The 20,521-nt window shown below is 39.3% G+C and overlaps 2 protein-coding genes across 10 annotated transcripts in view; both read left to right on the top strand.

The window, feature by feature from the left end:
* Positions 1-9,211, top strand: part of LOC128020944 (protein Aster-B) — a 50,021-nt gene extending 40,810 nt beyond the window's left edge. For 3 of the 8 annotated variants that reach the window (XM_052607772.1, XM_052607771.1, XM_052607769.1), the window contains 15 exons: positions 93-196; positions 435-530; positions 601-681; positions 780-895; positions 1,471-1,627; positions 1,776-1,968; positions 2,068-2,211; positions 2,297-2,415; positions 2,530-2,672; positions 2,815-2,918; positions 3,382-3,585; positions 3,739-3,829; positions 4,712-4,819; positions 5,165-5,285; positions 5,604-9,211. In XM_052607772.1, coding sequence (XP_052463732.1) covers positions 93-196; positions 435-530; positions 601-681; positions 780-895; positions 1,471-1,627; positions 1,776-1,968; positions 2,068-2,211; positions 2,297-2,415; positions 2,530-2,672; positions 2,815-2,918; positions 3,382-3,585; positions 3,739-3,829; positions 4,712-4,819; positions 5,165-5,285; positions 5,604-5,687 — 1,865 coding nt within the window. In that variant the 3' untranslated portion in view covers positions 5,688-9,211. Of the gene's footprint in view, positions 1-92; positions 197-434; positions 531-600; positions 682-779; positions 896-1,446; positions 1,628-1,775; positions 1,969-2,064; positions 2,212-2,296; positions 2,416-2,529; positions 2,673-2,814; positions 2,919-3,381; positions 3,586-3,738; positions 3,830-4,711; positions 4,820-5,164; positions 5,286-5,603 lie in introns of all 8 variants that reach the window. The other 5 variants (XM_052607770.1, XM_052607764.1, XM_052607767.1 and 2 more) reach the window with 3 other exon arrangements.
* Positions 9,212-10,152: 941 nt separating this feature from the next.
* Positions 10,153-19,282, top strand: LOC128020945 (ARF GTPase-activating protein GIT2-like). 2 transcript variants are annotated; one of them, XM_052607773.1, is made up of 20 exons: positions 10,153-10,353; positions 11,377-11,510; positions 11,914-12,026; positions 12,112-12,217; positions 12,369-12,455; positions 12,785-12,915; positions 13,022-13,116; positions 13,207-13,252; positions 13,448-13,499; positions 13,657-13,729; positions 13,833-13,930; positions 14,014-14,125; positions 14,203-14,345; positions 14,417-14,569; positions 14,681-14,890; positions 15,087-15,176; positions 15,993-16,075; positions 16,175-16,366; positions 17,539-17,602; positions 17,732-19,282. In XM_052607773.1, exons 1-20 carry the CDS (start codon positions 10,299-10,301, stop codon positions 17,909-17,911), a joined length of 2,217 nt encoding a protein of 738 aa, XP_052463733.1. In that variant the 5' UTR covers positions 10,153-10,298; the 3' UTR covers positions 17,912-19,282. The 2 variants fall into 2 exon arrangements, with proteins under 2 accessions (XP_052463733.1, XP_052463734.1); XM_052607774.1 differs by lacking the exon at positions 15,087-15,176.
* Positions 19,283-20,521: the final 1,239 nt, after the last annotated feature.

Genomic DNA, 20,521 nt, shown 5'->3' with positions numbered 1-20,521 from the left:
TTTGAAAAAGATGTGTAAAAAAAAAAAAAGCATGAAAGGGGCTGCTGTATCTTAACATTCGTAACCTCTGACCTCTCGCCTCATCCTGACAGACTACTCCTGTGCCCTGCAGAGAGATATCCTCCTGCAGGGTCGCCTCTACCTCTCTGAAAACTGGCTCTGCTTCTATAGCAACATATTCCGCTGGGAAACGCTGGTGAGTTGATGAATTACTCTCATCTCAGAGGGCATCAGTTACAATCAGTCGTCAACTCATGCCATATTCTTGAACCGCTGAATCTGAAAGCTGTGTGAAGGGATGCAGCTATTTTGTGCCCCCTTTATTTTGTTGGTCTTTTTAACTTTGTAAATAGAGTCATATACATTGAACACACTGTTTTGAGATGTGGCTGCTGCTGGTTTGTTGAGTTTTCTTTGTTTTCTTGTGTGTGTAGCTGACTGTGAGGTTGAAAGATGTTTGCTCCATGACGAAAGAGAAGACGGCTAGACTCATCCCCAATGCCATCCAGCTGTGCACAGATGGTGAAAAGGTAAACACAGGCCTTTGACTTTGACTTTAAGTAGTGTACCAATACTAAATATCCACATTTTCTCCTCTAGCACTTTTTTACCTCATTCGGGGCAAGAGATCGGACGTACATGATGATGTTCAGACTCTGGCAAAATGCCCTACTGGAAAAGGTTGGACAAGACATGGCATTATATCCAGTGATCCATTGAAAACAAATGCTTGGTTGCCATGTTCACCCACTGTGTCTCTGTTTCTCATTTTTATCTAGCCATTGTGTCCCAAAGAGCTGTGGCACTTTGTCCATCAGTGTTATGGGAATGAACTGGGTCTGACCAGTGATGATGAAGATTATGTACCTCCTGATGACGATTTCAACACCATGGGGTGAGTTTTCCCCCGTCACGAATGTTCAACCATTTAGGTGATTCATAATTTACAAATCTCCACCCTCTCTCACAGCTTTGTAGGAAGAGGTCCAGCAAACAGTCATTTAAGAGATTTCTCAATTTTCATGCGACACTGAAGAATGGAGTAATGATGCTGAAAATTCAGCTTTGAACCACAGAAATAAATGACATTTTCTAATATATTAAAATAGAAAACTGTTATTTTACATTGTAAAAATATTTAGCATTATTACTGCTTTTACTGTATTTTTGATTAAATGAATGCAGCCTTGGTGTGCATAAGAGACTTGTTTTAAAATATATATTTAGCCTCTCACGATTCAATAAATTAAAAACACCATCAAAATCAACAAATCAAAAGTACCCAATCAGATATGTCAAACTTGGTTCATCCAATATTCATATGATCATTAATTTGCTCTAGACATCTTCATATCCCCTTTTCACCCACTATCCATCGGTCCATTCCATTGCTATTTGTGGGAGAGGGTCTATTCTTCTGCTCGAGCTGGTAATCTTGACCTGCAGCTGTTGCCCTTCTCCCTGGTGCAGGTACTGTGAGGAGATTCCCACAGAAGAGAACGAGACCAATGACAACTGCCCCAAAACCCCAGACGCCAAAATGGACATCAGCCCCCAGCTCCATAGGAGGGTTTTCCCAAACAACAGTCTGAATTCCACGGACAGCACAGAGCACGGGCTGGTCAACGTAAGCACCAGATCCCTCCACACAACATATCAGTGCATTACTGTGGGAATAGTAGTTTGTAAAAGGTTGCCATACCTGACCACTACACCATAATGTTTGAATGGAAAACGCATGTTTTGAGTGATTGATATTCTTTCTGTCTGTGTAGTTTGAGGTGCCCCCAGTGGAGGACTGTAGTGGCTGTGTCCCTGAAGACCTCCTACCTCTGCCGTTACCTGACAACAAGCTGCCAGAGACTAGTGGCTCCGCCCATGTCCCCACCCCCTCACCCTCCCTTGACTTCAACGACAATGAGGACCTCCCCACTGAACTCAGCGACTCGTCGGAAACGCACGATGAGGGTGTGTACGCGCTCTCAAAAATAGATTTTTACCATTTCTATATACCGCACCATATCTGGAGTGACACACGGACTCTTCCTGTTTCTGTCATCTCAGCAGGGGAAGTGCAAGCCTTCCAGGAAGATCTGAATGGGAAACTGTACATTAACGAAGTGTACAAGTTCAGTGTGGATAAACTGCATGACATCCTCTTCACTGAATCCCAGTTCATGAGAGAGTTTCTGGAGCAGAGACGCTTTTCAGGTTGACCGTTATTGTCTGTCTATCTGTCCGTCCGTCCTTCCTTTCTTTCTTTCTTTTTGATTTAACCTTTTTTTACTCTATTCAGACGTGGTCTATCACCCGTGGAAGAAAGAGGACACTGGTAATCAGACCAGAGAGATCATGTACACCGTCTCCCTCTCCAATCCACTGGCCCCAAAGACGGCCGCAGTCACAGAGACGCAGGTGAGCTCACCAGAGCAGACAAACAAGCCACGTACAGCATACAAGACATGTCTCATGTAGTTGTGTCTTCTGATGATGCTGTGAAAAGCTGTTTTTTTTTTCTTCTTCTTCTAGACTTTGCACAAGGCCAGTCAAGTGAGCGAGTGCTACATCATCGACGCCGAGGTGATTACTCACAACGTCCCGTATCACGATTACTTTTACACGCTCAACCGCTACATGCTCACCAGAGTCGCCAAGAACAAGTGCCGCCTGAGGTAAAGCTTGTGCTCTATTTTAATTAATTCTTTACCTTAAAATCCAATAAATATCAATATAATGTGTAATGACCTGTGATCTACTAAAACATTTACAGCATGTGAGGATAAAATGCTATGTTTTTTCTCACGAATCTAAAAGGGTATCAGCTGAGCTACGCTACAGGAAGCAGCCATGGGGACTGGTCAAGGGCTTCATTGAGCGAAACTTCTGGAGTGGCCTGGATGAATATTTTAGGTATCTAGGTAAGTTTTGGCAGGGACTAATAAAATAACACTGATGAATTAAGTATAAAAATCTAAGGCTAACCCTCTAGCACTTGCACTTTTCATTCTTCTTCTAATCTAACCACTTGTTTTATTTTGATTATATATATATTTTGCTACGTGTTAGACTAACTGGGACTTGTCACAACACTTATATATTGCTGCTCTTTTGTTGGTTTGATTGCTTCTATTGTCCTCATTTGCAAGTCGCTTTGGATAAAAGTGTCTGCTAAATGACTAAATGTAAATAAAAATGATGAAGATAAACAATGTTCATGCCAATAATGGTCTTGAAATGAAATTAGAATCAGATCATACATTTTAAAATATTTTAAAATATTTAATTTGATAATAAAAGACCTTAAAATAATAAAAAAACAGAACATGATCTCTCTCTCTCTCTCTCTCTCTCTCTCTCTCTCTCTCTGCTCTGTGTGTGTAGAGCTGGAGTTGAGTAAGGTAAAGCTGGTGCTATCTGAACCTCACAAGCAGTCTCCCAAATCCAAAGCGCTACGCACAGCTACAATGAGGCGGAGGAAACGGCAGCTGACGCACATGAGGCAGCAGCACCTGGATGAGGTGCTCAGCCCCGTCACCACACCTGAGGAAGAGAAGAGTGTCATCCATCGCATCAAACACGTGGCAGGTGCGACATTACTTTGGATAATAATGTTGTTTTGTTGTACTTTTGAAGTGCTCTCTCTGTGTTACTGACATTACTTTGGATAATAATGTTGTTTTGTTGTACTTTTGAAGTGCTCTCTCTGTGTTACTGATTATAAAGCATGTGTTGTCGCAGGATCCACACAGACCAGACACATCCCAGAGCACAGATCTGAAGGCCTGGCTCTCTACAGTGTTTCCAAACTCCTGCTTATAATCAGCTCTGTGTGAGTATTCTCAGTGGGAAACCTGCTCACAGGAATTAGACAGCAAAAAACGTATCCTTTTTAACTTATCCTTATCCTTTTCTCCCAGATTGCTAATTTATAGCATGTGCATCTCATTTATGAAGACAGTTTCTGGTATAACACAAGAATTTGATGTATGCATACTGTAGCATGCTACAAAAGTATAGAGTAGGACTTTTTAAAGTCATCACTGCATGTTTCATTCAGTGTCTTGAGCTGATATCCTTCTGATTAATCTTCATCCTGTGTCAGATTAAAGGGTTACTCCGTTTCTTTCACATGTTTCAAAGTGACTGTATAAGTAACCCAGACTGTTGATCAGCTGGAATTTGTTACTACACACTGGCTTCATGTTTTTTCTCTCTTCTGTTTTCATTGCATCCTGCAGGATTTGTGTAAGGTATTCAATGTTTTCATCTGTATGAATCTTAATAAGAACCGATCCCGTGGGAAAAACTCGAGATATTTTTTATTCACTATCATATTGGCGATATAGATCTGGCAAACTTTCCAGTGTATATTTGTGTTTGCATTCTGGAGATTGTCAGAAGGTTTCTGTTTACATCGTTTCTAAGTTTTGGAAGCTCACGAATCCTCTCATTGCAGTATAAAAAAACATGTCATGAGATCGGGGTGAACTAAGACAAGGGACAGCTTTTTAGTTATTATAAAATGAGTTTTATTTATTTAACTTTATTTGAATAAAAACACAAAACATGGTTATAAAACATGGCAGAAACATAAATTGATGCTAATGATGGTGTATAAATGCTGTCAAAACATTTTCAGCTGTACCAAGTTTTTTTGATGTAGGCGATTGGTTTATGAGCTGATCTGAGTAAGTCGTCTTTTGTTCCTCAGCCTGGTGCTGCTGGTCTTTTTGAACATGATGCTGTTTTATAAGCTATGGATGCTGGAATACACGGCTCAGAGTTTGACCTCCTGGCAGGGTTTCAGATCTCATGAAAGGTAACTAGATCCTTGAATCTGTTTATTTGTGTTTATTTCCTGCACTATTTGTGCCACTCTGCAAAGCATGATTTTAGTAATCTGTATTTTTGTTTGTTTTCTTGCAACATCAATTTAATTGAGAAGCAGCATTGCATAAGATTGAAGTTCATACTTTATTACCCAATTGTATTTTTTATTTTATTTTTATAAACCTAACTCAACATATTTTCAAAAAAAAAAATATTTTTCTGATTTTGCTTTTCAAGTTAGCTTTCCCTAGGAAAAAATACTGATTATGAAACATTTTCATAATTTGAACATGAGCTATACTTGTGTGAGGAATGTTTTCCGTGTGTGTTGCAGTAAACTTCCAGAGACGCAGATTGAATGGGCTCAGCTTTTGGAATCTCAGCAACATTTCCATGAAAATGAGCTGGAGAAATGGAGGGAAATAATAAAGTCCTCTGTGCTTTTGTTAGATGAGGTAAGATCGAGTACAAGTTTGAGACAATGTGAAACTTTCACAACTGCACAATATTAATAAATTATATACAGTGTCAAACAATGAGGAATAAATAAACTTCAATGAATAGTTCACTTAATTTTTTTTTTATTTTGTCATCAATTACACATTTTCATGTCATTCTAAACCCATATGCCTGACTTGCTTCAGTAGAATCCAATAGGTTAAAACTGGCAGAAATAAGTGGTCCATATGGTTATATTCTAAATGTTTATAACAAATGATTCCTTTAAACTGCAATCACTACAGAATTTTAAAGATGTGTTTGTGTGTTTACAGATGAGAGAGTCTCTAATGAAGCTACAGAAAGGTATGGGGATAAACGACTACAATTCAGACAGTGGAGAGAGTCACTATCACTGACACTGAACAGAGTCCCGTCTCAGGGAATGTGAAGATCATCTCCACATGTAAGCGTTCAGATGAGCTGAGCCGAGCCGGCACTGACTGAGCGACTCTCACGGTCCTGCTGACAGCAGACACTGAAGGAAACCCAGTACTGTAATTTCTGTCTTCTCTGCGAAGAAAGAGACGGGGGGAAAGAGAAAGCAGTCGCTTGGTTGGTATTTTTATCCAGGGCTAAAACAAAATCAACCAAAACAATCCAACTGTTACTGCAAAACGGGCACAGACTCTCTGGTCGAAACACTCAGAAACCTTCAGCAGATGTTGGAACTCGACAGCATCCTTTTCTTTTTAAAACCTTTTGGATTCTGGGACCAGAGAAAGTAAATATGAAGTTACATGGACATGTACACATTTATTTATAAAACAAAATATGTAATTGAATGATACCGTGATAAATATGAAGATGACATTTCTATGTAGAGCTATATTTGTTGCCAGAGTACATTTGTAACAGGCTTCCATGGAGAATCAAGGCTGGTTCCTTGATAACTTGAAACATGGTGCATCAACTATATGCAACTGGTTCATCCTCCCCTGTTTGGAGGAACAACTTCTTCTGATTGGTTGATTAGCAATGGCGAAAGAGCCACAGTCAATTAGGTTGAACAGTAGAACCATATACTGTGTTCCCAAAGTTTCAGGAATGATTCTGCATATTTATACAGGATTCACTCTCAAAATAGCACTTATTGACAAAGTGATAACCATAGCAATGGATGGGTGAAAAATATATTAAGTCTAGATCGAGCACCCTAACTAACTCCAGAAGCACCCTCATTGATCTAATTCTGGAATAGTGTCTGGTGCAGAGTAAACGCTTTTCCACTGCATGGTACGGCTCGGTATGGTTCACTTTTGGGGGATTTCTAGCGAGAGCTTGATGGGGTGGCACAGAATAAAAAAAAGTTTTTCAGGAGTTGCGGAAGTATAATAACGCAACTATAATGACATGAATAATCCCGCCCACTCTAAAGTGGTACTAAACTACAGTGGAAACGTAAGCCGAGCCAACGCTATATCTCGACCGAATTGTTTGTATTTGACAAGGTGGCTAATTCGTACGAATTCATATGAGCTCACTCATACGATTTTGTAAGATTTGTCTAGACCCCAGTGACGGGTATGTTTAGGGGCGGGGTTAGGTGTAGGACATTCGTACGAATTCATACGAATTGTGCAACTCGTAAAATACGTACGATTTAGAACAATGACTTCATGACTTCAATTAGCCTCCTCGTAAAATATGTACGAATTGCTGTGAGATCAGGCTGGCCGAGCCAAGTCGTACCACGCAGTGGAAAAGCGCCAATATAAGAAATCCGTTTAAGGTTGATTTCCCTGAAAAGTGAAACGCTGTGGCTCTGTGGTGCTATCAAAACATCCCAACCATCTTGACACTGCATTGGCTCAAACAATAGCGTGAGTTTGGGGCAGGACCCAAACTTTTATTTAAAAAGATGGTTTGTGATCGCTTTTGATGATCATGATCGTAAACTTTTTGTCACAGGGCTTGTTTTCTGCAATAAACCTAAAGCAGATGGAAAAATACTATTGGGTTTTTTGGTGATGGAAACAGGGTGATGCTAACTTATGTCCTGCAAAAATATTTCAGCACTCCAGCACTCTGTTGTGAAGAAGAGTATGGGTTGCAGTAACGGTTGTGAAACATTAGTGGTTATCCACAGCAGGTCCACTCCAGCCAATAGAATCCATGCATTTGTTAATGAGTTATTGTTATATGAATGTGTTTCTGCTCTCCCTCAAGGTTTGTTTATATCCTGCGGGAAGCTGTACACACCTTCATATTGCCAAGCTTTCAGTTTAAAACCATTCCATTATTTGTTTTTTTCATGTTGTAAGTTGTTTTTGTGTTTTGATGCTGAACCAGCTGCTGGACGGGTGATAGATGCACATTGGTCATGTGATGTGAGAAAGAATGGTTTTATAAGTGTAGTAGAGCTGGAGAGACTTATATCTTGAAGTGACCAACAGTTGGTGTGTTAAGACGGAACTGTGAAAAATCCATATTATGCTTGAATTAATAATGAGAAACTGTTTAGAAACTTACATAATAAAAAATCAACCTCATAAAAAAGTTATCTCTATCCTCTTGAGGTGTCATACTAAAAAGCTTTTCTTACACAAACTCCCACACACAAGTACTGGAGTTGATGGTATTTATAGTTGGAGCTACAGTCCTAGAGTGGCCTTTATTGATACTGAGCTCATGTTGGTGACATGGGTTCGAGTCTAGCTTGTTTTAATTCCTGTTCCCTCCTTTAGTTCAGCAGGCAAGAAATAAAATTAGAAATGTATCTAAGATCTAAGATCTATTTCTAAGCAATTTGGCAATTTAAAAATCAGGTGGTTTTTGTGGAGTCATCCACTAGTTTCTGATTGGTGTATCTTTAGTATCTAGCGTTTAAACCAGTATTTGAACTAATGAAAAGAGACATAGCTGATTGCTGTCTTATGTGATGTGAAACTTTCTCAGATGGACTGGTCTAATGTGGTCACTCTGAGCCATTTCTGAGCCTCTGCAGCCCCCTGTTGGCTTTAGTGGCAGACCCCTTATCCTACTTTAAGCAACAAGGGCAATTAAAAAATGGTAGATAACTAAAAAATAACATCTGCAGGCTGTAGTGATCAGCTTGTACTGTTTATGCTAGGGGGTCGGTTAGCTTTTAAGGGCAGACCACACACAAAATAAATTTTCTTGATGCTTATGATCATTGAAATCAATCCAGAAAAAGGACTATGGTTCATGGTCATCTCTGTATTCATCCTCATAGTCATTAAACCAAAAGGCAGTATTAAATGTGCAATGCGTGTTCAAGTAGAGTGTGCAAGTGCTGCTAAAAATCCCCATGAAACGTCTGCGTGAATGTATTTTCTAGGTGTAAGATGACATAACCTGCTGGTTTTGGATGCACGGGTGATTTAGAAGGCGTAATGTCTTTTGATGCGAAGCATAGGGAGGCCTCTGCAATGGTACCACATTGCTCACTGTCAGGCCCTAAAAGTATTATTTTTCAAGTTCTGCTGACAATATTATTTTGTACTGTAGCCTATGTACACAAACAGGATGGTTGCTTTCCTATGGCCATGACTGTTATGGTCTAGAGACAGATGGGACATTAATTTACAATGTTTTTTTAAAGGTCATGTCAAAGCCAGGAGCAAAACACTGAGGTAAAAACACACCAGTTTTTTTTTTTTTCTTTTTCTGAAACATTGAAAAACAACAACAATGTAATTACAACAGTGAGGTTTTTATTTTAATTATTAAAACATTTACAAAATGTATATAGCCTACACACAATTATACTGCAATGTATGTATATGTTGTGTACAGTGCACATCCTACATGCGCTGGCCGACTGCAGGATGTCTGAAAACCCTTTCAGAAAAGTTTATAAATAACTATACAATTTGTGTTGTCAAGAATAGGCGGAATGAATAAAAGTATTTAAAAGATATTTGTATTGCATTTCTTATCAATTGCTAAATTTTCTGATTTTTTTTTTTTATTATTATTTCCTCTCAACAATATTTATACATACAATAAAGTGTTGAAGATTGCTTTCTATTGTTTGAATTCTGTTAGTGTGTGTCTCCACCTTGTGGCTGTGACACATATTGTACATTTTTTTAAATACGTTTTAGTAGGATTAATCTGTGTAAACTACTAATTTACTCCACCTTTATTTTGTGTTCCAATTTACCTGAATTAACTCTACATTTAAGATGCGAAAATGGTACTCCCTTTATGCCATAATGTTTAAATGGATAATTATTTAATTGTAATTTATCTACGAAGATGACTTTAGAATAGAAGGTAAATTGCAGTAACATCTCGTTTAGAGGCATGCTCTACTTGGAGATCTCTAGGGCCTTTTCTTATAAACGCCCCAATTAATCTCAGTTTTACAGGGAGACTTTCAAAATGACCCATATATTTGATGAACAGAACAAAGAAAGGTTGTTACAGATGATAAAATATCACTGTGTCTTCTGAGGTAAGTAAATGTGAATTTGTAATTTATGAGCAGAGAAAGGCAAATCAAGTGGCCAAAAGGTTTATGTTCTCTATATTTCAGCGCCAGATATTTTAGCCAATAAATATTTATTAATTATTAGTGACATTCAAACAATCATTCGTATCAGAATGATAGTACTTTGTTTAATAAAATACTTTGTTTTTTATTAAAATATATAAAAAAAATATCGTTGAACCCAGGGTAAGAAATTAACCAGGGGGGGAAATCTCACATATAAAAAATAATAATAAAATAAAAATCCTCTTTTCACCTCTCTCGTTTGCATTTATGAAGGTAACACTCAGTGACAAGACGCGAAAAACTAAATGTTCGCGTCGCGTCGCTCGCCTTTCAGCGTCATGTTGAAGAACACCCGCCCATAACTGCAGATCTCCTCCTTTTCCAGGAAGTAAAAAAGGCGTCAAATAAGGAGAAACGGGAAAACGCGTCCTCCTAACATCTGTCCCTTTCCCTAATTAATGTGTTAATCACATTAATATTTGAGATTGTCGTGTGACGCAGCTGTATGATGTCCATTAGAGCGCGAAACAGAGAGATCTGCGCGGACTGCAGCGCGCCCGGTAAGAAACAAAACAAAAATCAAACAAACCGATGAGATCCTGCAGGGTTTTATTTTAGACAGATGTTTAGAAACGGAATTGATTTGAAATTATTCTGAAGCAAACACAGTAATAATTACATGGATGTCGGTGTCTGCATTAAAAACAGCGCGGTTAAAGAACAATCCTGATATTCCCACTGTAGAATAGAATACCGCTAACTGATGATGTCCAGGCCCTCGTTAAAAAAATAATAATCATATTTTTTACATTCAGAGCAACCAATGAATTGTAGTTAGTCAATTTCTACTGCGAAGTAAAACCGCGAAATCTTTATTTTAATAAGAAGGGAAGACGTTTAAAAAATATATGGAAACCAGTTTCCATCAAAATATCTAGTTACTACTGTCGTAACAGTTATTGTTATTATAATAAAACATACAACTTAAATAACTTGTTTAAGGACAAGTTGTTATTAAAAAATGTGAGAAAATGTACAACTTATTTTTATTATTATTATTATTATTATTATTTAGCGTTCAGATTATTATTCGTTTTTCGAACTATTGTATGCGCTTATATTTTTATAGCATTGTTTGTCATCCAACTGGTCTCATTGATCTACATATAATGAACCTTTATTTTGCACTATATCTGACTGCTAAAATGCTATTTGTTGCACACCAGAGAATAAATGTAAAAATCAGAGTTATTATGGAAACATTAAATAAGGGCATTAAATAAGTTACTGTACTTATTTTATTTTATTGACTATAGCAGCACTTGAATTCTAATGATACTGTATTATGTGCGAATGACCTAAAGAGCATGTTGTGCTTCAATGGAAACAAGCACATCTGTCCATTTGTACAAAAGAGTCATATGTATAAATGCAGATGTATGGCTCAAAGTTTTGTAAGGGCCATTATGTGACAAAGGGAAGCATGACTAGAAAATAATGTCAGGATCTGCCTTTTCAGGGGAATTTGTAACCGTGTTGTGCAATACTTCGTGACTCACAATGCTTTTCTTTCTCCCTCTCAGATCCTCGTTGGGCCTCGATCAATCGTGGAGTTCTGATCTGTGACGAATGCTGCAGTATTCACCGAGGTCTGGGCCGCCACAGTTCTCAGGTCCGGCACTTGACCCAAACTCTGTGGCCCCCCTCACAGCTCCAGGTGAAGACCCATGCTGCATGCTCTGATGCGGAGCCGCTTAGCTTTGCATTTCCTGTGGTTCATTAAAAGGAAATGAGGCATTGTACCTCAGTTCCTCTGACAGGAGTAGAACACCGCAGTCTTATCAGCTTCCCATTCTAGCTTTGTTTGTATGCATCACACTAAAAAGATTAAATAAGTACACATCACGTCCAGCGTCTTGAATTACCAGAAGAGATAAACAAGTCATATTAAAAACATACTGCATTAGGCTAAATTCAGACCTGTGGTTATTTCCGTAAGACGCCACAACATCCGTCTCGAAACTTCTCGTGCGTCTGATGTTGGAGTCTCAGAAATGCCATTGCAGCATTTTATGTGTTTGCTTTCTGTCTCAAAGTGGAAGTTTGGTGTTTATCCACAGATGGTGAAGTCCCTGTACAATAATGGAGCGAATTCAATTTGGGAACACAGTCTTCTGGATCCATCTTCCATCATGAGTGGAAAACGTAAAGCCAATCCTCAGGACCGAGTCCAGTGAGTCCCATACACCGTGAAGTCTAGTACAAAGCAAATCTCTCGGCATAAACATGTTCACTTTGTTGTTTATCCTCTCTCTCAGCCCCAACAAAACAGATTTCATAAAGGCTAAATATCAAATGCTGGCATTTGTTCATCGAATGCCATGTCGTGAAGATGACAGCGTTACAGCTAAAGACCTCAGCAAGGTAATATATTATTAATAATAAATAACATGAGTGGACAAGAACCTCCAAGATAAAACTGAGATTCAAACAAGGGATAGCAAAGATTTACGTCTGATGTGATCTTCAAGTTCATGAGACCAAATAAACCATGAATTCGTCCTTTTTCCCCCAGCAACTGCACTCTAGTGTTCGAACCGGCAATTTGGAAACATGTCTGAGGCTGTTGTCATTGGGAGCACAGGCCAACTTTTTCCATCCAGTAAGTTTTAAAGCTATTGCTCCTTTTTCTGTTCTAGGGAATGAAATATTAAAACAACATATTAAAAACAATAACTATACCAACACTGACACACACAAAAAATGAATCTCTGAGTCTAGTTGATAATACCTGATTTCAGAAATCAGCTTTGACCAAATATGAAAATACTGTGTTCTGCATGACAGTGTATATAGATATCTTTGTGTCGATCTACTGCTAAGATTGAATAAGTTTTCATTGTTTTGCTTTGTTTTTTCTATATGTAATGGAAGCGGTATTGTCCTAAACTGAATTATGCCAGGGAATGCCCCATCATTTGTTTTCTTCAGGAGAAAGGAAATACTCCATTACATGTGGCCGCTAAAGCAGGCCAGCTGCTCCAGGCAGAGCTGCTCACCGTGTATGGAGCAGATCCCGGAGCACCCGACAGTTCTGGGAATACTCCTATTGACTACGCCAGGTGAGAGAGAAGCAGATCTGAGGGATCAATACAAAGAATTAATTATATGTCGCTAGAAGTTTTCGATTATGTTTAATGTTCTGTAATCTGTAATGTCCTACTATAGGCAGGCAGGACACCAGGAACTTGCAGACAGACTGGTGGAGATCCAGTATGAGCTGACCGATAGACTAGCGTTCTATCTGTGTGGAAGAAAGCCAGGTCAGTCCGCAGTAGCTCCTTAAAAGAGTACAACATGTATCTCAAAGAGTTTAGAGCCTGAAAAGACTCAGTTTTTTTTTCTTTTTTCAGATCATAAAAATGGTCAACACTTTATAATTCCTCAACTAGCTGACAGGTAGGATACGTTCATTTTTGAATCACACCTATCTCTAATCTGTTTTTGATTAAAAAACTTAATTGCAGAATTTGTTTTCTTTGCTGCCTCCATATGGATAAGAAATGTGTAAGTATGGAAGTAGAACCTGCTTGTCTTGCTAGACTAACTTATGATCAGATGATAACAGCTCTCTTCATTTAATTTTACATACAGCAGTCTTGACTTGTCAGAATTGGCCAAAGCAGCTAAGAAGAAGCTTCAATCAGTAAGTTGTAAAGTAGTTTGCTGTTGTTGTTTTTCTTTTGTAAAGTTGAACCTGATTTTGTCTTCACACATTCTGGGTTATTTATATTTAAAAAAAAATTTCATTTTGACACCTGAGATTTGCTGTTTGTATAATAACCTTGTTGTGCTGCTCTCAGCTCAGTAATCATCAGTTTGAAGAACTAGCTATGGATGTTTATGATGAAGTTGACCGAAGAGAAACGGATGCAGGTTAGAAGTGTAATATCCTGATCTCTGTCCACTTGTCCCCCCAAAGTACCTATCCTGATTTTATCCTAACATTTGGAATGGTGTCATTCTTTTGCGATTATAGCCTGGCTTACGACTCAGAACCACAGCACCTTAGTAACTGACACCACGGTGGTACCTTTCCTCCCTGTCAACCCTGAATATTCTTCCACTAGGAATCAGGTACATTGACACAGATGCGTACCCACCTTCTTAAATCATGGAGTTGGTTTGATGAGTTTTGATGAGTTTCCTTCTGTATGCAGGGACGTCAGAAGCTTGCAAGGTTTAATGCACATGAGTTTGCAACGCTGGTTGTCGATATTTTAACTGATGCCAAGCGGCGTCAACAAGGAAATTCTACTGATAATTTTAAAGGTGATGAAGGGGTTTTTCTTTTATCATGAAATGTATAATGCATAAAGCTAAACTTTGTCCCTTTGGTTTCTGTCCAGACAATGTAGAGTTAATTCTGAAGGACATTGGGAACCGTCGTGGCAGTGAAAGTCCGGAGCTGGATCAGCCTGATTATGACAGTGTGGCATCCGATGAGGATACCGAGCAAGAACCAACATCTGGAAAAGACGAGCGGACCAAGGTACATCAGGAGTTCCCCTGGGTGTGTAATTGTGCGTGGGACCAAATTTGAAATGTGATCTCTTTTCTCAGAGCTCAGAGTCCTCAGACTTGTCGGACAGTCTCATCTCTGTGCAGGAGTTGATGGAAGTGAAAAGTGCCCTCACCGCCTCTGAAGCAAAGATCCAGCAGCTCCTCAAAGTCAACTGCCATCTTAGTGAGGAGTTGAGACTCATGCAGAGCAAGGTAAGCAGTCAGATCAAATTAGATTTTATTTTTTTGCCATCTCGCCCAGCCCTACTCAACACTCCCATCTTTGCTCCAAATGCCTGACTCTGCTTGGTGCATTCATTTCAGCTGAACTCCCTCCAGAATGAGAACAGCACTCTGAAATGGCATACACCTAACAGTTTGGCAAGGTCGCAGGACCTCCCGAACAGGGCACCTCCACGCGGCTGTAGGGCCATGTCGATGTATGAGACCGGCTCGGGTCTGAGACAGTACCTCCCTAGAGGAGAAACCGTCTGCCCTGACACAACCCTGACTCTTCAACCACTGCCATCAAATGTAAGTACAAACCAAGTCCGGAATTGGTTGTAGCAGCGTTCCTGTTTCATTATTCCCTTGGTTTTAACTCATTTAGTAACCCAGTGAATCATCACCTCAGGTATGCTTTGATAGCCCAATTCTATTTTTTTGCATTAATATAAAATAAAAAAAAAATCCCTTTGCCCACTTAAAACATAATCTGAACCCTTTTTAGATTGGGAAGGGTCCCCCGGTGACTGCCTTCTCCTCCCTTCCCACGTTCCCCTCAACTCTGTCCTGGTCCTGGGATGAAATAACCCAAAGGGTGAAGTACCTGCTCAGTGAACAGGCTGTTGAAAGGGCTTCTCTTTTATCTGTCCCCCATTCACCCAGTGCATGAGCCACCGATCTATCCAACCAATTGACATCTTGCTCCTCAGCTGGACTACTAACGTTAAACCGTACGCACCGCGAGAAACGCCAGCTTTTAACATTACTCACAACTCCGCTTGAAAGCAGTCACTGGCTCTCAGATCCAAAACATACTCCACGCAAGTACATGAATGCAGATGCTTCTAGCCACACAAGTTTGACGTCGTTCCTCATTTTGAAATGTATCAGAATGTAATCCGATCATTTACATTTTGGCAGATGGTTTTATACGAATCAATTTAGATTATTGAAGGTAAACATTTGGTTAGTTCTTTTATGAACCCATGACCTTGGTTTTGTTAGTGCACTGCTTTGCGGTCTTCTTTAGTTGGTTTGAAGAGAGTCTTGTTGATGAAGTCAGTTGAACTGTTAACAAGTTTATAGCTAGCTATTTGTATAATAATGCAGGGCAGATTAATACGACAGATGTTTGAAGGTAACTCCATCTCCCCCTTGTGTTTTGAGGGTTGATACTGGATTGGTAATGTGAGAACACGTTTAAGTATTTACAAAATGTTGTCCAAGCATCTGCCTGTGACTGCTTGGGTGGAGTATGTTTCTGGTTTACAGCTCTGTTATGCTGATGTTTTGATTCTACACCAAAAGCATGATGTTGTGTCTTCGAGCTTTAAGTGAGCACCAGTTCTCAGTAACGGGTAGCATCCCTTGTTTCTGCAGAAAGCTCACTGCGACTCTATTCCTGTTACAGGGATCCACATTAGACGCCCAGAGCGGCATGCCGGAAAGTGACTATGACAATGCACTGAACCACATTGAGATGGACGAGTCTGGGTTTGTCTTTAAACCTACTGTTGTTTTAAAAACTATATATTCAAATGTTTTTTTTTTCTTTCTTTTTTTTAACACTGAACCCTTCCACTTTCCCCACAGGTCAATGCAGAATAATTTCTCCAGGGTGAGCGGCTGGCCTGGCGATGGTACAGTGCTGCAGTCAGAAAACCCATCTGAGGCCGAGTGTGACTCGTCTCTACCGTGCACAGAGGACGTCATCAGCAAAACGGAGCTGATCACTAAGAACATCCAGGAATTACTCCGAGCTGCACAAGAGAATAAACATGAGAGGTAAGAAAATTAGTCTGGCCTTTGTGTGGCCACAGCATGGGGGGGTTTATTGGCATAAAATGGGTGAAAGGACCCAGTCTCCAGTTGGAAACTCCAATGGTATTAGCCCCAGGGACACAGAGTCTCCTTTATCTGGTAATGCAAGTAATGGGTTTGTGTCAACACAGCTGGGATATAACAACACATGATCAAGATGGAAGGATGCACATGTAAATTCACAAATGGCACATGCTTTGTTTCTTTTTTGGTGAGTTTACAGCATGCAGTATGTTCAGTATACACATAAGTATCAGAAACATTGATTTGGATCCAATATACTGAACACTGCTTGATCTGTTCTGGTTTTCTCAGTCTCCGGTCAGTGCAGATCATTATTCATTCATGGGAGAACAATACGATAGGTTAGCATTACACTAACCCAGATCTGCACTTCAGCTCTCCTTTCACAGTGTAAAAAAAAGCCACTGTGTGGTTGCTTTGGTGTTCTGGTTGGTTTTAAGATTAGATGCATACTTGATTCACACTCAGTTCAGCCTTAAATAAAGAAAATGATCTAAGCATCCATCATATTTAGATTTAAAAGTTTAAATCAAGGGTAAGAAAAGCCATTTTTAATCATTAGTTGTTCTTAGAGTTAAAAACCACCCGGAACACCAAAGCAACCACAGTGGCTTTTTTTTTTACACAGTGAAAGGAGAGCTGAAGTCATGGCCTAGTGGTTAGAGAGTTTGACCCCTAACCCTAAGGTTGTGGGTTTGAGTCACGGGCCGGCAATATCACGACTGAGGTGCCCTTGAGCAAGGCAATGAACCCCAACTGCTCCCCGGGGAACACAGCATAAATGGCTGCCCACTGCTCCGGGTGTGTGTGTGTTCACTGCTGTGTGTGTGTTCACTGCTGTGTGTGTGTTCACTGCTGTGTGTGTGTTCACTGCTGTGTGTGCGCACTTTGGATGGGTTAAAAGCAGAGCACGAATTCTGAGAATGGGTCATCATACTTGGCTGTATGTCATTTCACTTCATATTTGTTTCTACTTCTCCTAAATAATAAAACAAGTAATAATATTTTAAAATAATATTTTAAAATGGTAATATTTGAGTCAGAATTAAAAAGCCCCTTTTTATCAATATAATAAGATAATAAAATGAAAGAATTGTATTTCTTTGTTGAAGCTTCGTCCCGTGTTCAGAGAGAATTCTCATAGCAGTGACAGAAATGGCTACGTTATTCCCTAAGGTAAGCCTTGAGCCAAAAAGAATACTTTGCCTTAATGAAGAATATATATATATTTATATCATTGTCTAATGTTTTTGCATCCAAAGCAAGCACTTAATGGTTATTAATTATATTTATGAATAATTACAGAGGCCATCCTCTGAGACTGTTCGCGGGTCCCTGCGCCTCTTGACCTCCAGTGCCAGCCGTCTGCAGGGTGAATGTCAAAAGGCCACATCACACGACTCCCAGCAGGTTATTCAGTGTGCCTACGACATTGCCAAGGCGGCTAAACAGCTAGTTACTGCAACTACCAAAGACAGTAACTGAGTTACAGTACAAGTGAGCCCCTTCCCTGTTTATATGTTTCACCATGTAATTTTATTTGCTTTTATATTATCCAGTATTATTGATGATCAACACAGCACAATTTGGTTTGTATTACTGCAGATAATGAATTGTTTTTGAAGTTTATGCATACATACACTAACATACCTTTTGGGGCACTAAGCCTTGATAATCAATGCCCTTTTTTCTTTATGGTACCATTTTTAAATGTAAACTAATATTTGTTTTGCTTCCTATGGTGCTAATGAACTAATTTGTTATGTTAGTTTTTGCTTCTGTTTGTGGTAAAACAGAACAAGGCCTTTACTCATCTAATACCTGCACATTTCAAATGCACCACATACAAAGTTTAAGTGAGACTAAACCGGAAATCATAAATGGCTGTTATTGCTGAAATTCAGCTGGTGTATTAAGTGTTTCTTTGTCTTGAAAACCAGCTCTCTGAAAATGTGACAGTGACGTAGATCTCGGGACACACAATGCCTCATTTCTTGTGCAATAAATAACTTCAGCCTCACTGCAAAATCCTACCTTACCTGTCCTGGTGTTACCATTGTATTAAGTATTCATATTGTATAGTCTTATTATGGAGCGCTTTAGTATTTGAGCTGTTATACCTCACTCGTGTGTGTGTGTGTGTGTGTTATACTCCTAAATATATAGACACTCACAAATACGGACATGTTATGTTGCTCCTGATTTTAAAATGTCATGTTTGTAGTTTTTCCCTATAATGTATTATTTTTTTTTCATTCATATGTTCCTCGTCACTATCTAATCCAAATGTATTCCATTTTAGTTTATGTGCTCTTTGCAGTTTAATCCTAGGTGTGTGTGTGTGTGTGTGTGTGTGAAGGTTTTCATTCGTCCAGGTCATCAGAGAATGTCAGAGTTTATTCATAGACAACTGCAAAACGAAGTCCTGTTGCTATGAGTTCAGCCCGGCTGATGTGTTAGGGATGCTCTTGTGTTAGTTTGCATGTCCAAAGGATGTGTTCATGTGTTGCCTTGTCTGAAATAATACAAATAACACAAACAATTGCCTAACGGCCACCAGCTAATGTGTTAGTGATTCCGGTATTATGTGGTATCGCTTGTATTATTCAGTACATGTATTATATTTATATATAACTTATATATGTAAGCTGCTAGTTGTCAGTCATGTATGCAACTAATCTGGTGCGAGTTCTGGTCCTGCTCTAATATCTGCCGGATGTGTACACATGCTTTTACCAGCTCAGTTAAGGTCCCGTTGGCCTTCAGATGGGAAATGCATCACACAGTTGATGCTGCTTCAATAAAAGTATTGTTACTCAGTATAATAAATTTGATCTGTATTCAAGCTAAAACTTGTCATTTTTAAATCATGTCCATTGTTATTTGTCTTAAATAATTGTACCTTATATTTTACCGTAGTATGACATCCAAACTTAAGCTGCTCTGTCTGAATGCAAGCTGAAACTACAAGGTTTCAAGTCGGTTGAATTGTTTTCACTTAAGCATTTTTTTAATAACATTTTAGTTTATATATAAAATTATATATGACGTAAATATATATTTATATATTGTGTGTGTTTGGTTGAAAATCTGTAAATATTTCCAGGAAGAGTATTTATAATGCTGGCATGATTTCCTAAGGTGGCTTCACTAAATTCACTTCAAGGTCTTTCATTTTCTCGGACAGTCAGTGCCTCATCACAGGACAGTAAACGAAATGGGCACAGCAACCCCATTGAATTCAACGGAGACAAGTGAGATCAATTAGAAGCACGCACTTCCTGGGGGGTCGAGCGTACTGCGCAGACTCAAACTGAGCTTAATGAAGTAGACGTCACGTGAGCAACCTGTCTGACAATTGCAAGTCTTCTAATAGATGTGCCAAGAGAAATCTGAATCACCCACCAAATTCCTCAAAACGTTGCTGAACAATTTTGTCCCGTGGCTTTTATGGGCTCTCTGTGGGATCCTCCCTTTACTTCATGCCTCCACGTCCCCCCGAATGCCTCATAGACAGTAAAAGATTGACTACGAGCTTCTCTTCCTGTTCATACGGTAATTTCTCTACTATGCGACAGAGAGTCGCATGTTATGACGGAACCGTTAGCCCATTTTTAAAAAAGCTGCTTCTACAGGACCATAAGGTAAGATACAAGGTAATGGGGCATTGTACACATTTTCGTGTTTCTTTAGAAATACTGAATGGACAAATTGAGTCTTTAAACGCCTCAGATGTAAAGTTATTTGCTGTCAAAGAGACGCCAAAATGAATGGAAGTCAATAGAATGCTAACAGCAGGTGAAGGTCCGCTAGCCAATGGCGGCGCCCGGGGATGCTTCAATAAAAGATGAAACCCTGCCCCCCTGCTTCACACCTGTTAAATATATTTTTTTTCATGAAAGCACGGAGGAATTGAAGCCATACTATTTTCAAAAACTTACATTTAGTTCAGATGTCTCGCAATGACACTTTTGCGGAATCAGCAGTTCACGCCGCTGCCTGACAACAAGATCGCGACTTTTCGGTGAGTCCCGAAAGTCGTGTGATTTCATTATCAGAAGTTAGAAAAATTATGTGTATTTTAACTATTTTAAG

This window comes from Carassius gibelio, chromosome A10 (assembly GCF_023724105.1).
Source record: "Carassius gibelio isolate Cgi1373 ecotype wild population from Czech Republic chromosome A10, carGib1.2-hapl.c, whole genome shotgun sequence".
NCBI classification, from domain to species: domain Eukaryota; kingdom Metazoa; phylum Chordata; class Actinopteri; order Cypriniformes; family Cyprinidae; genus Carassius; species Carassius gibelio.
The sequence above is the reverse complement of the archived record's forward strand: the minus strand, read 5'-3'. Positions and strand labels throughout refer to the sequence as shown.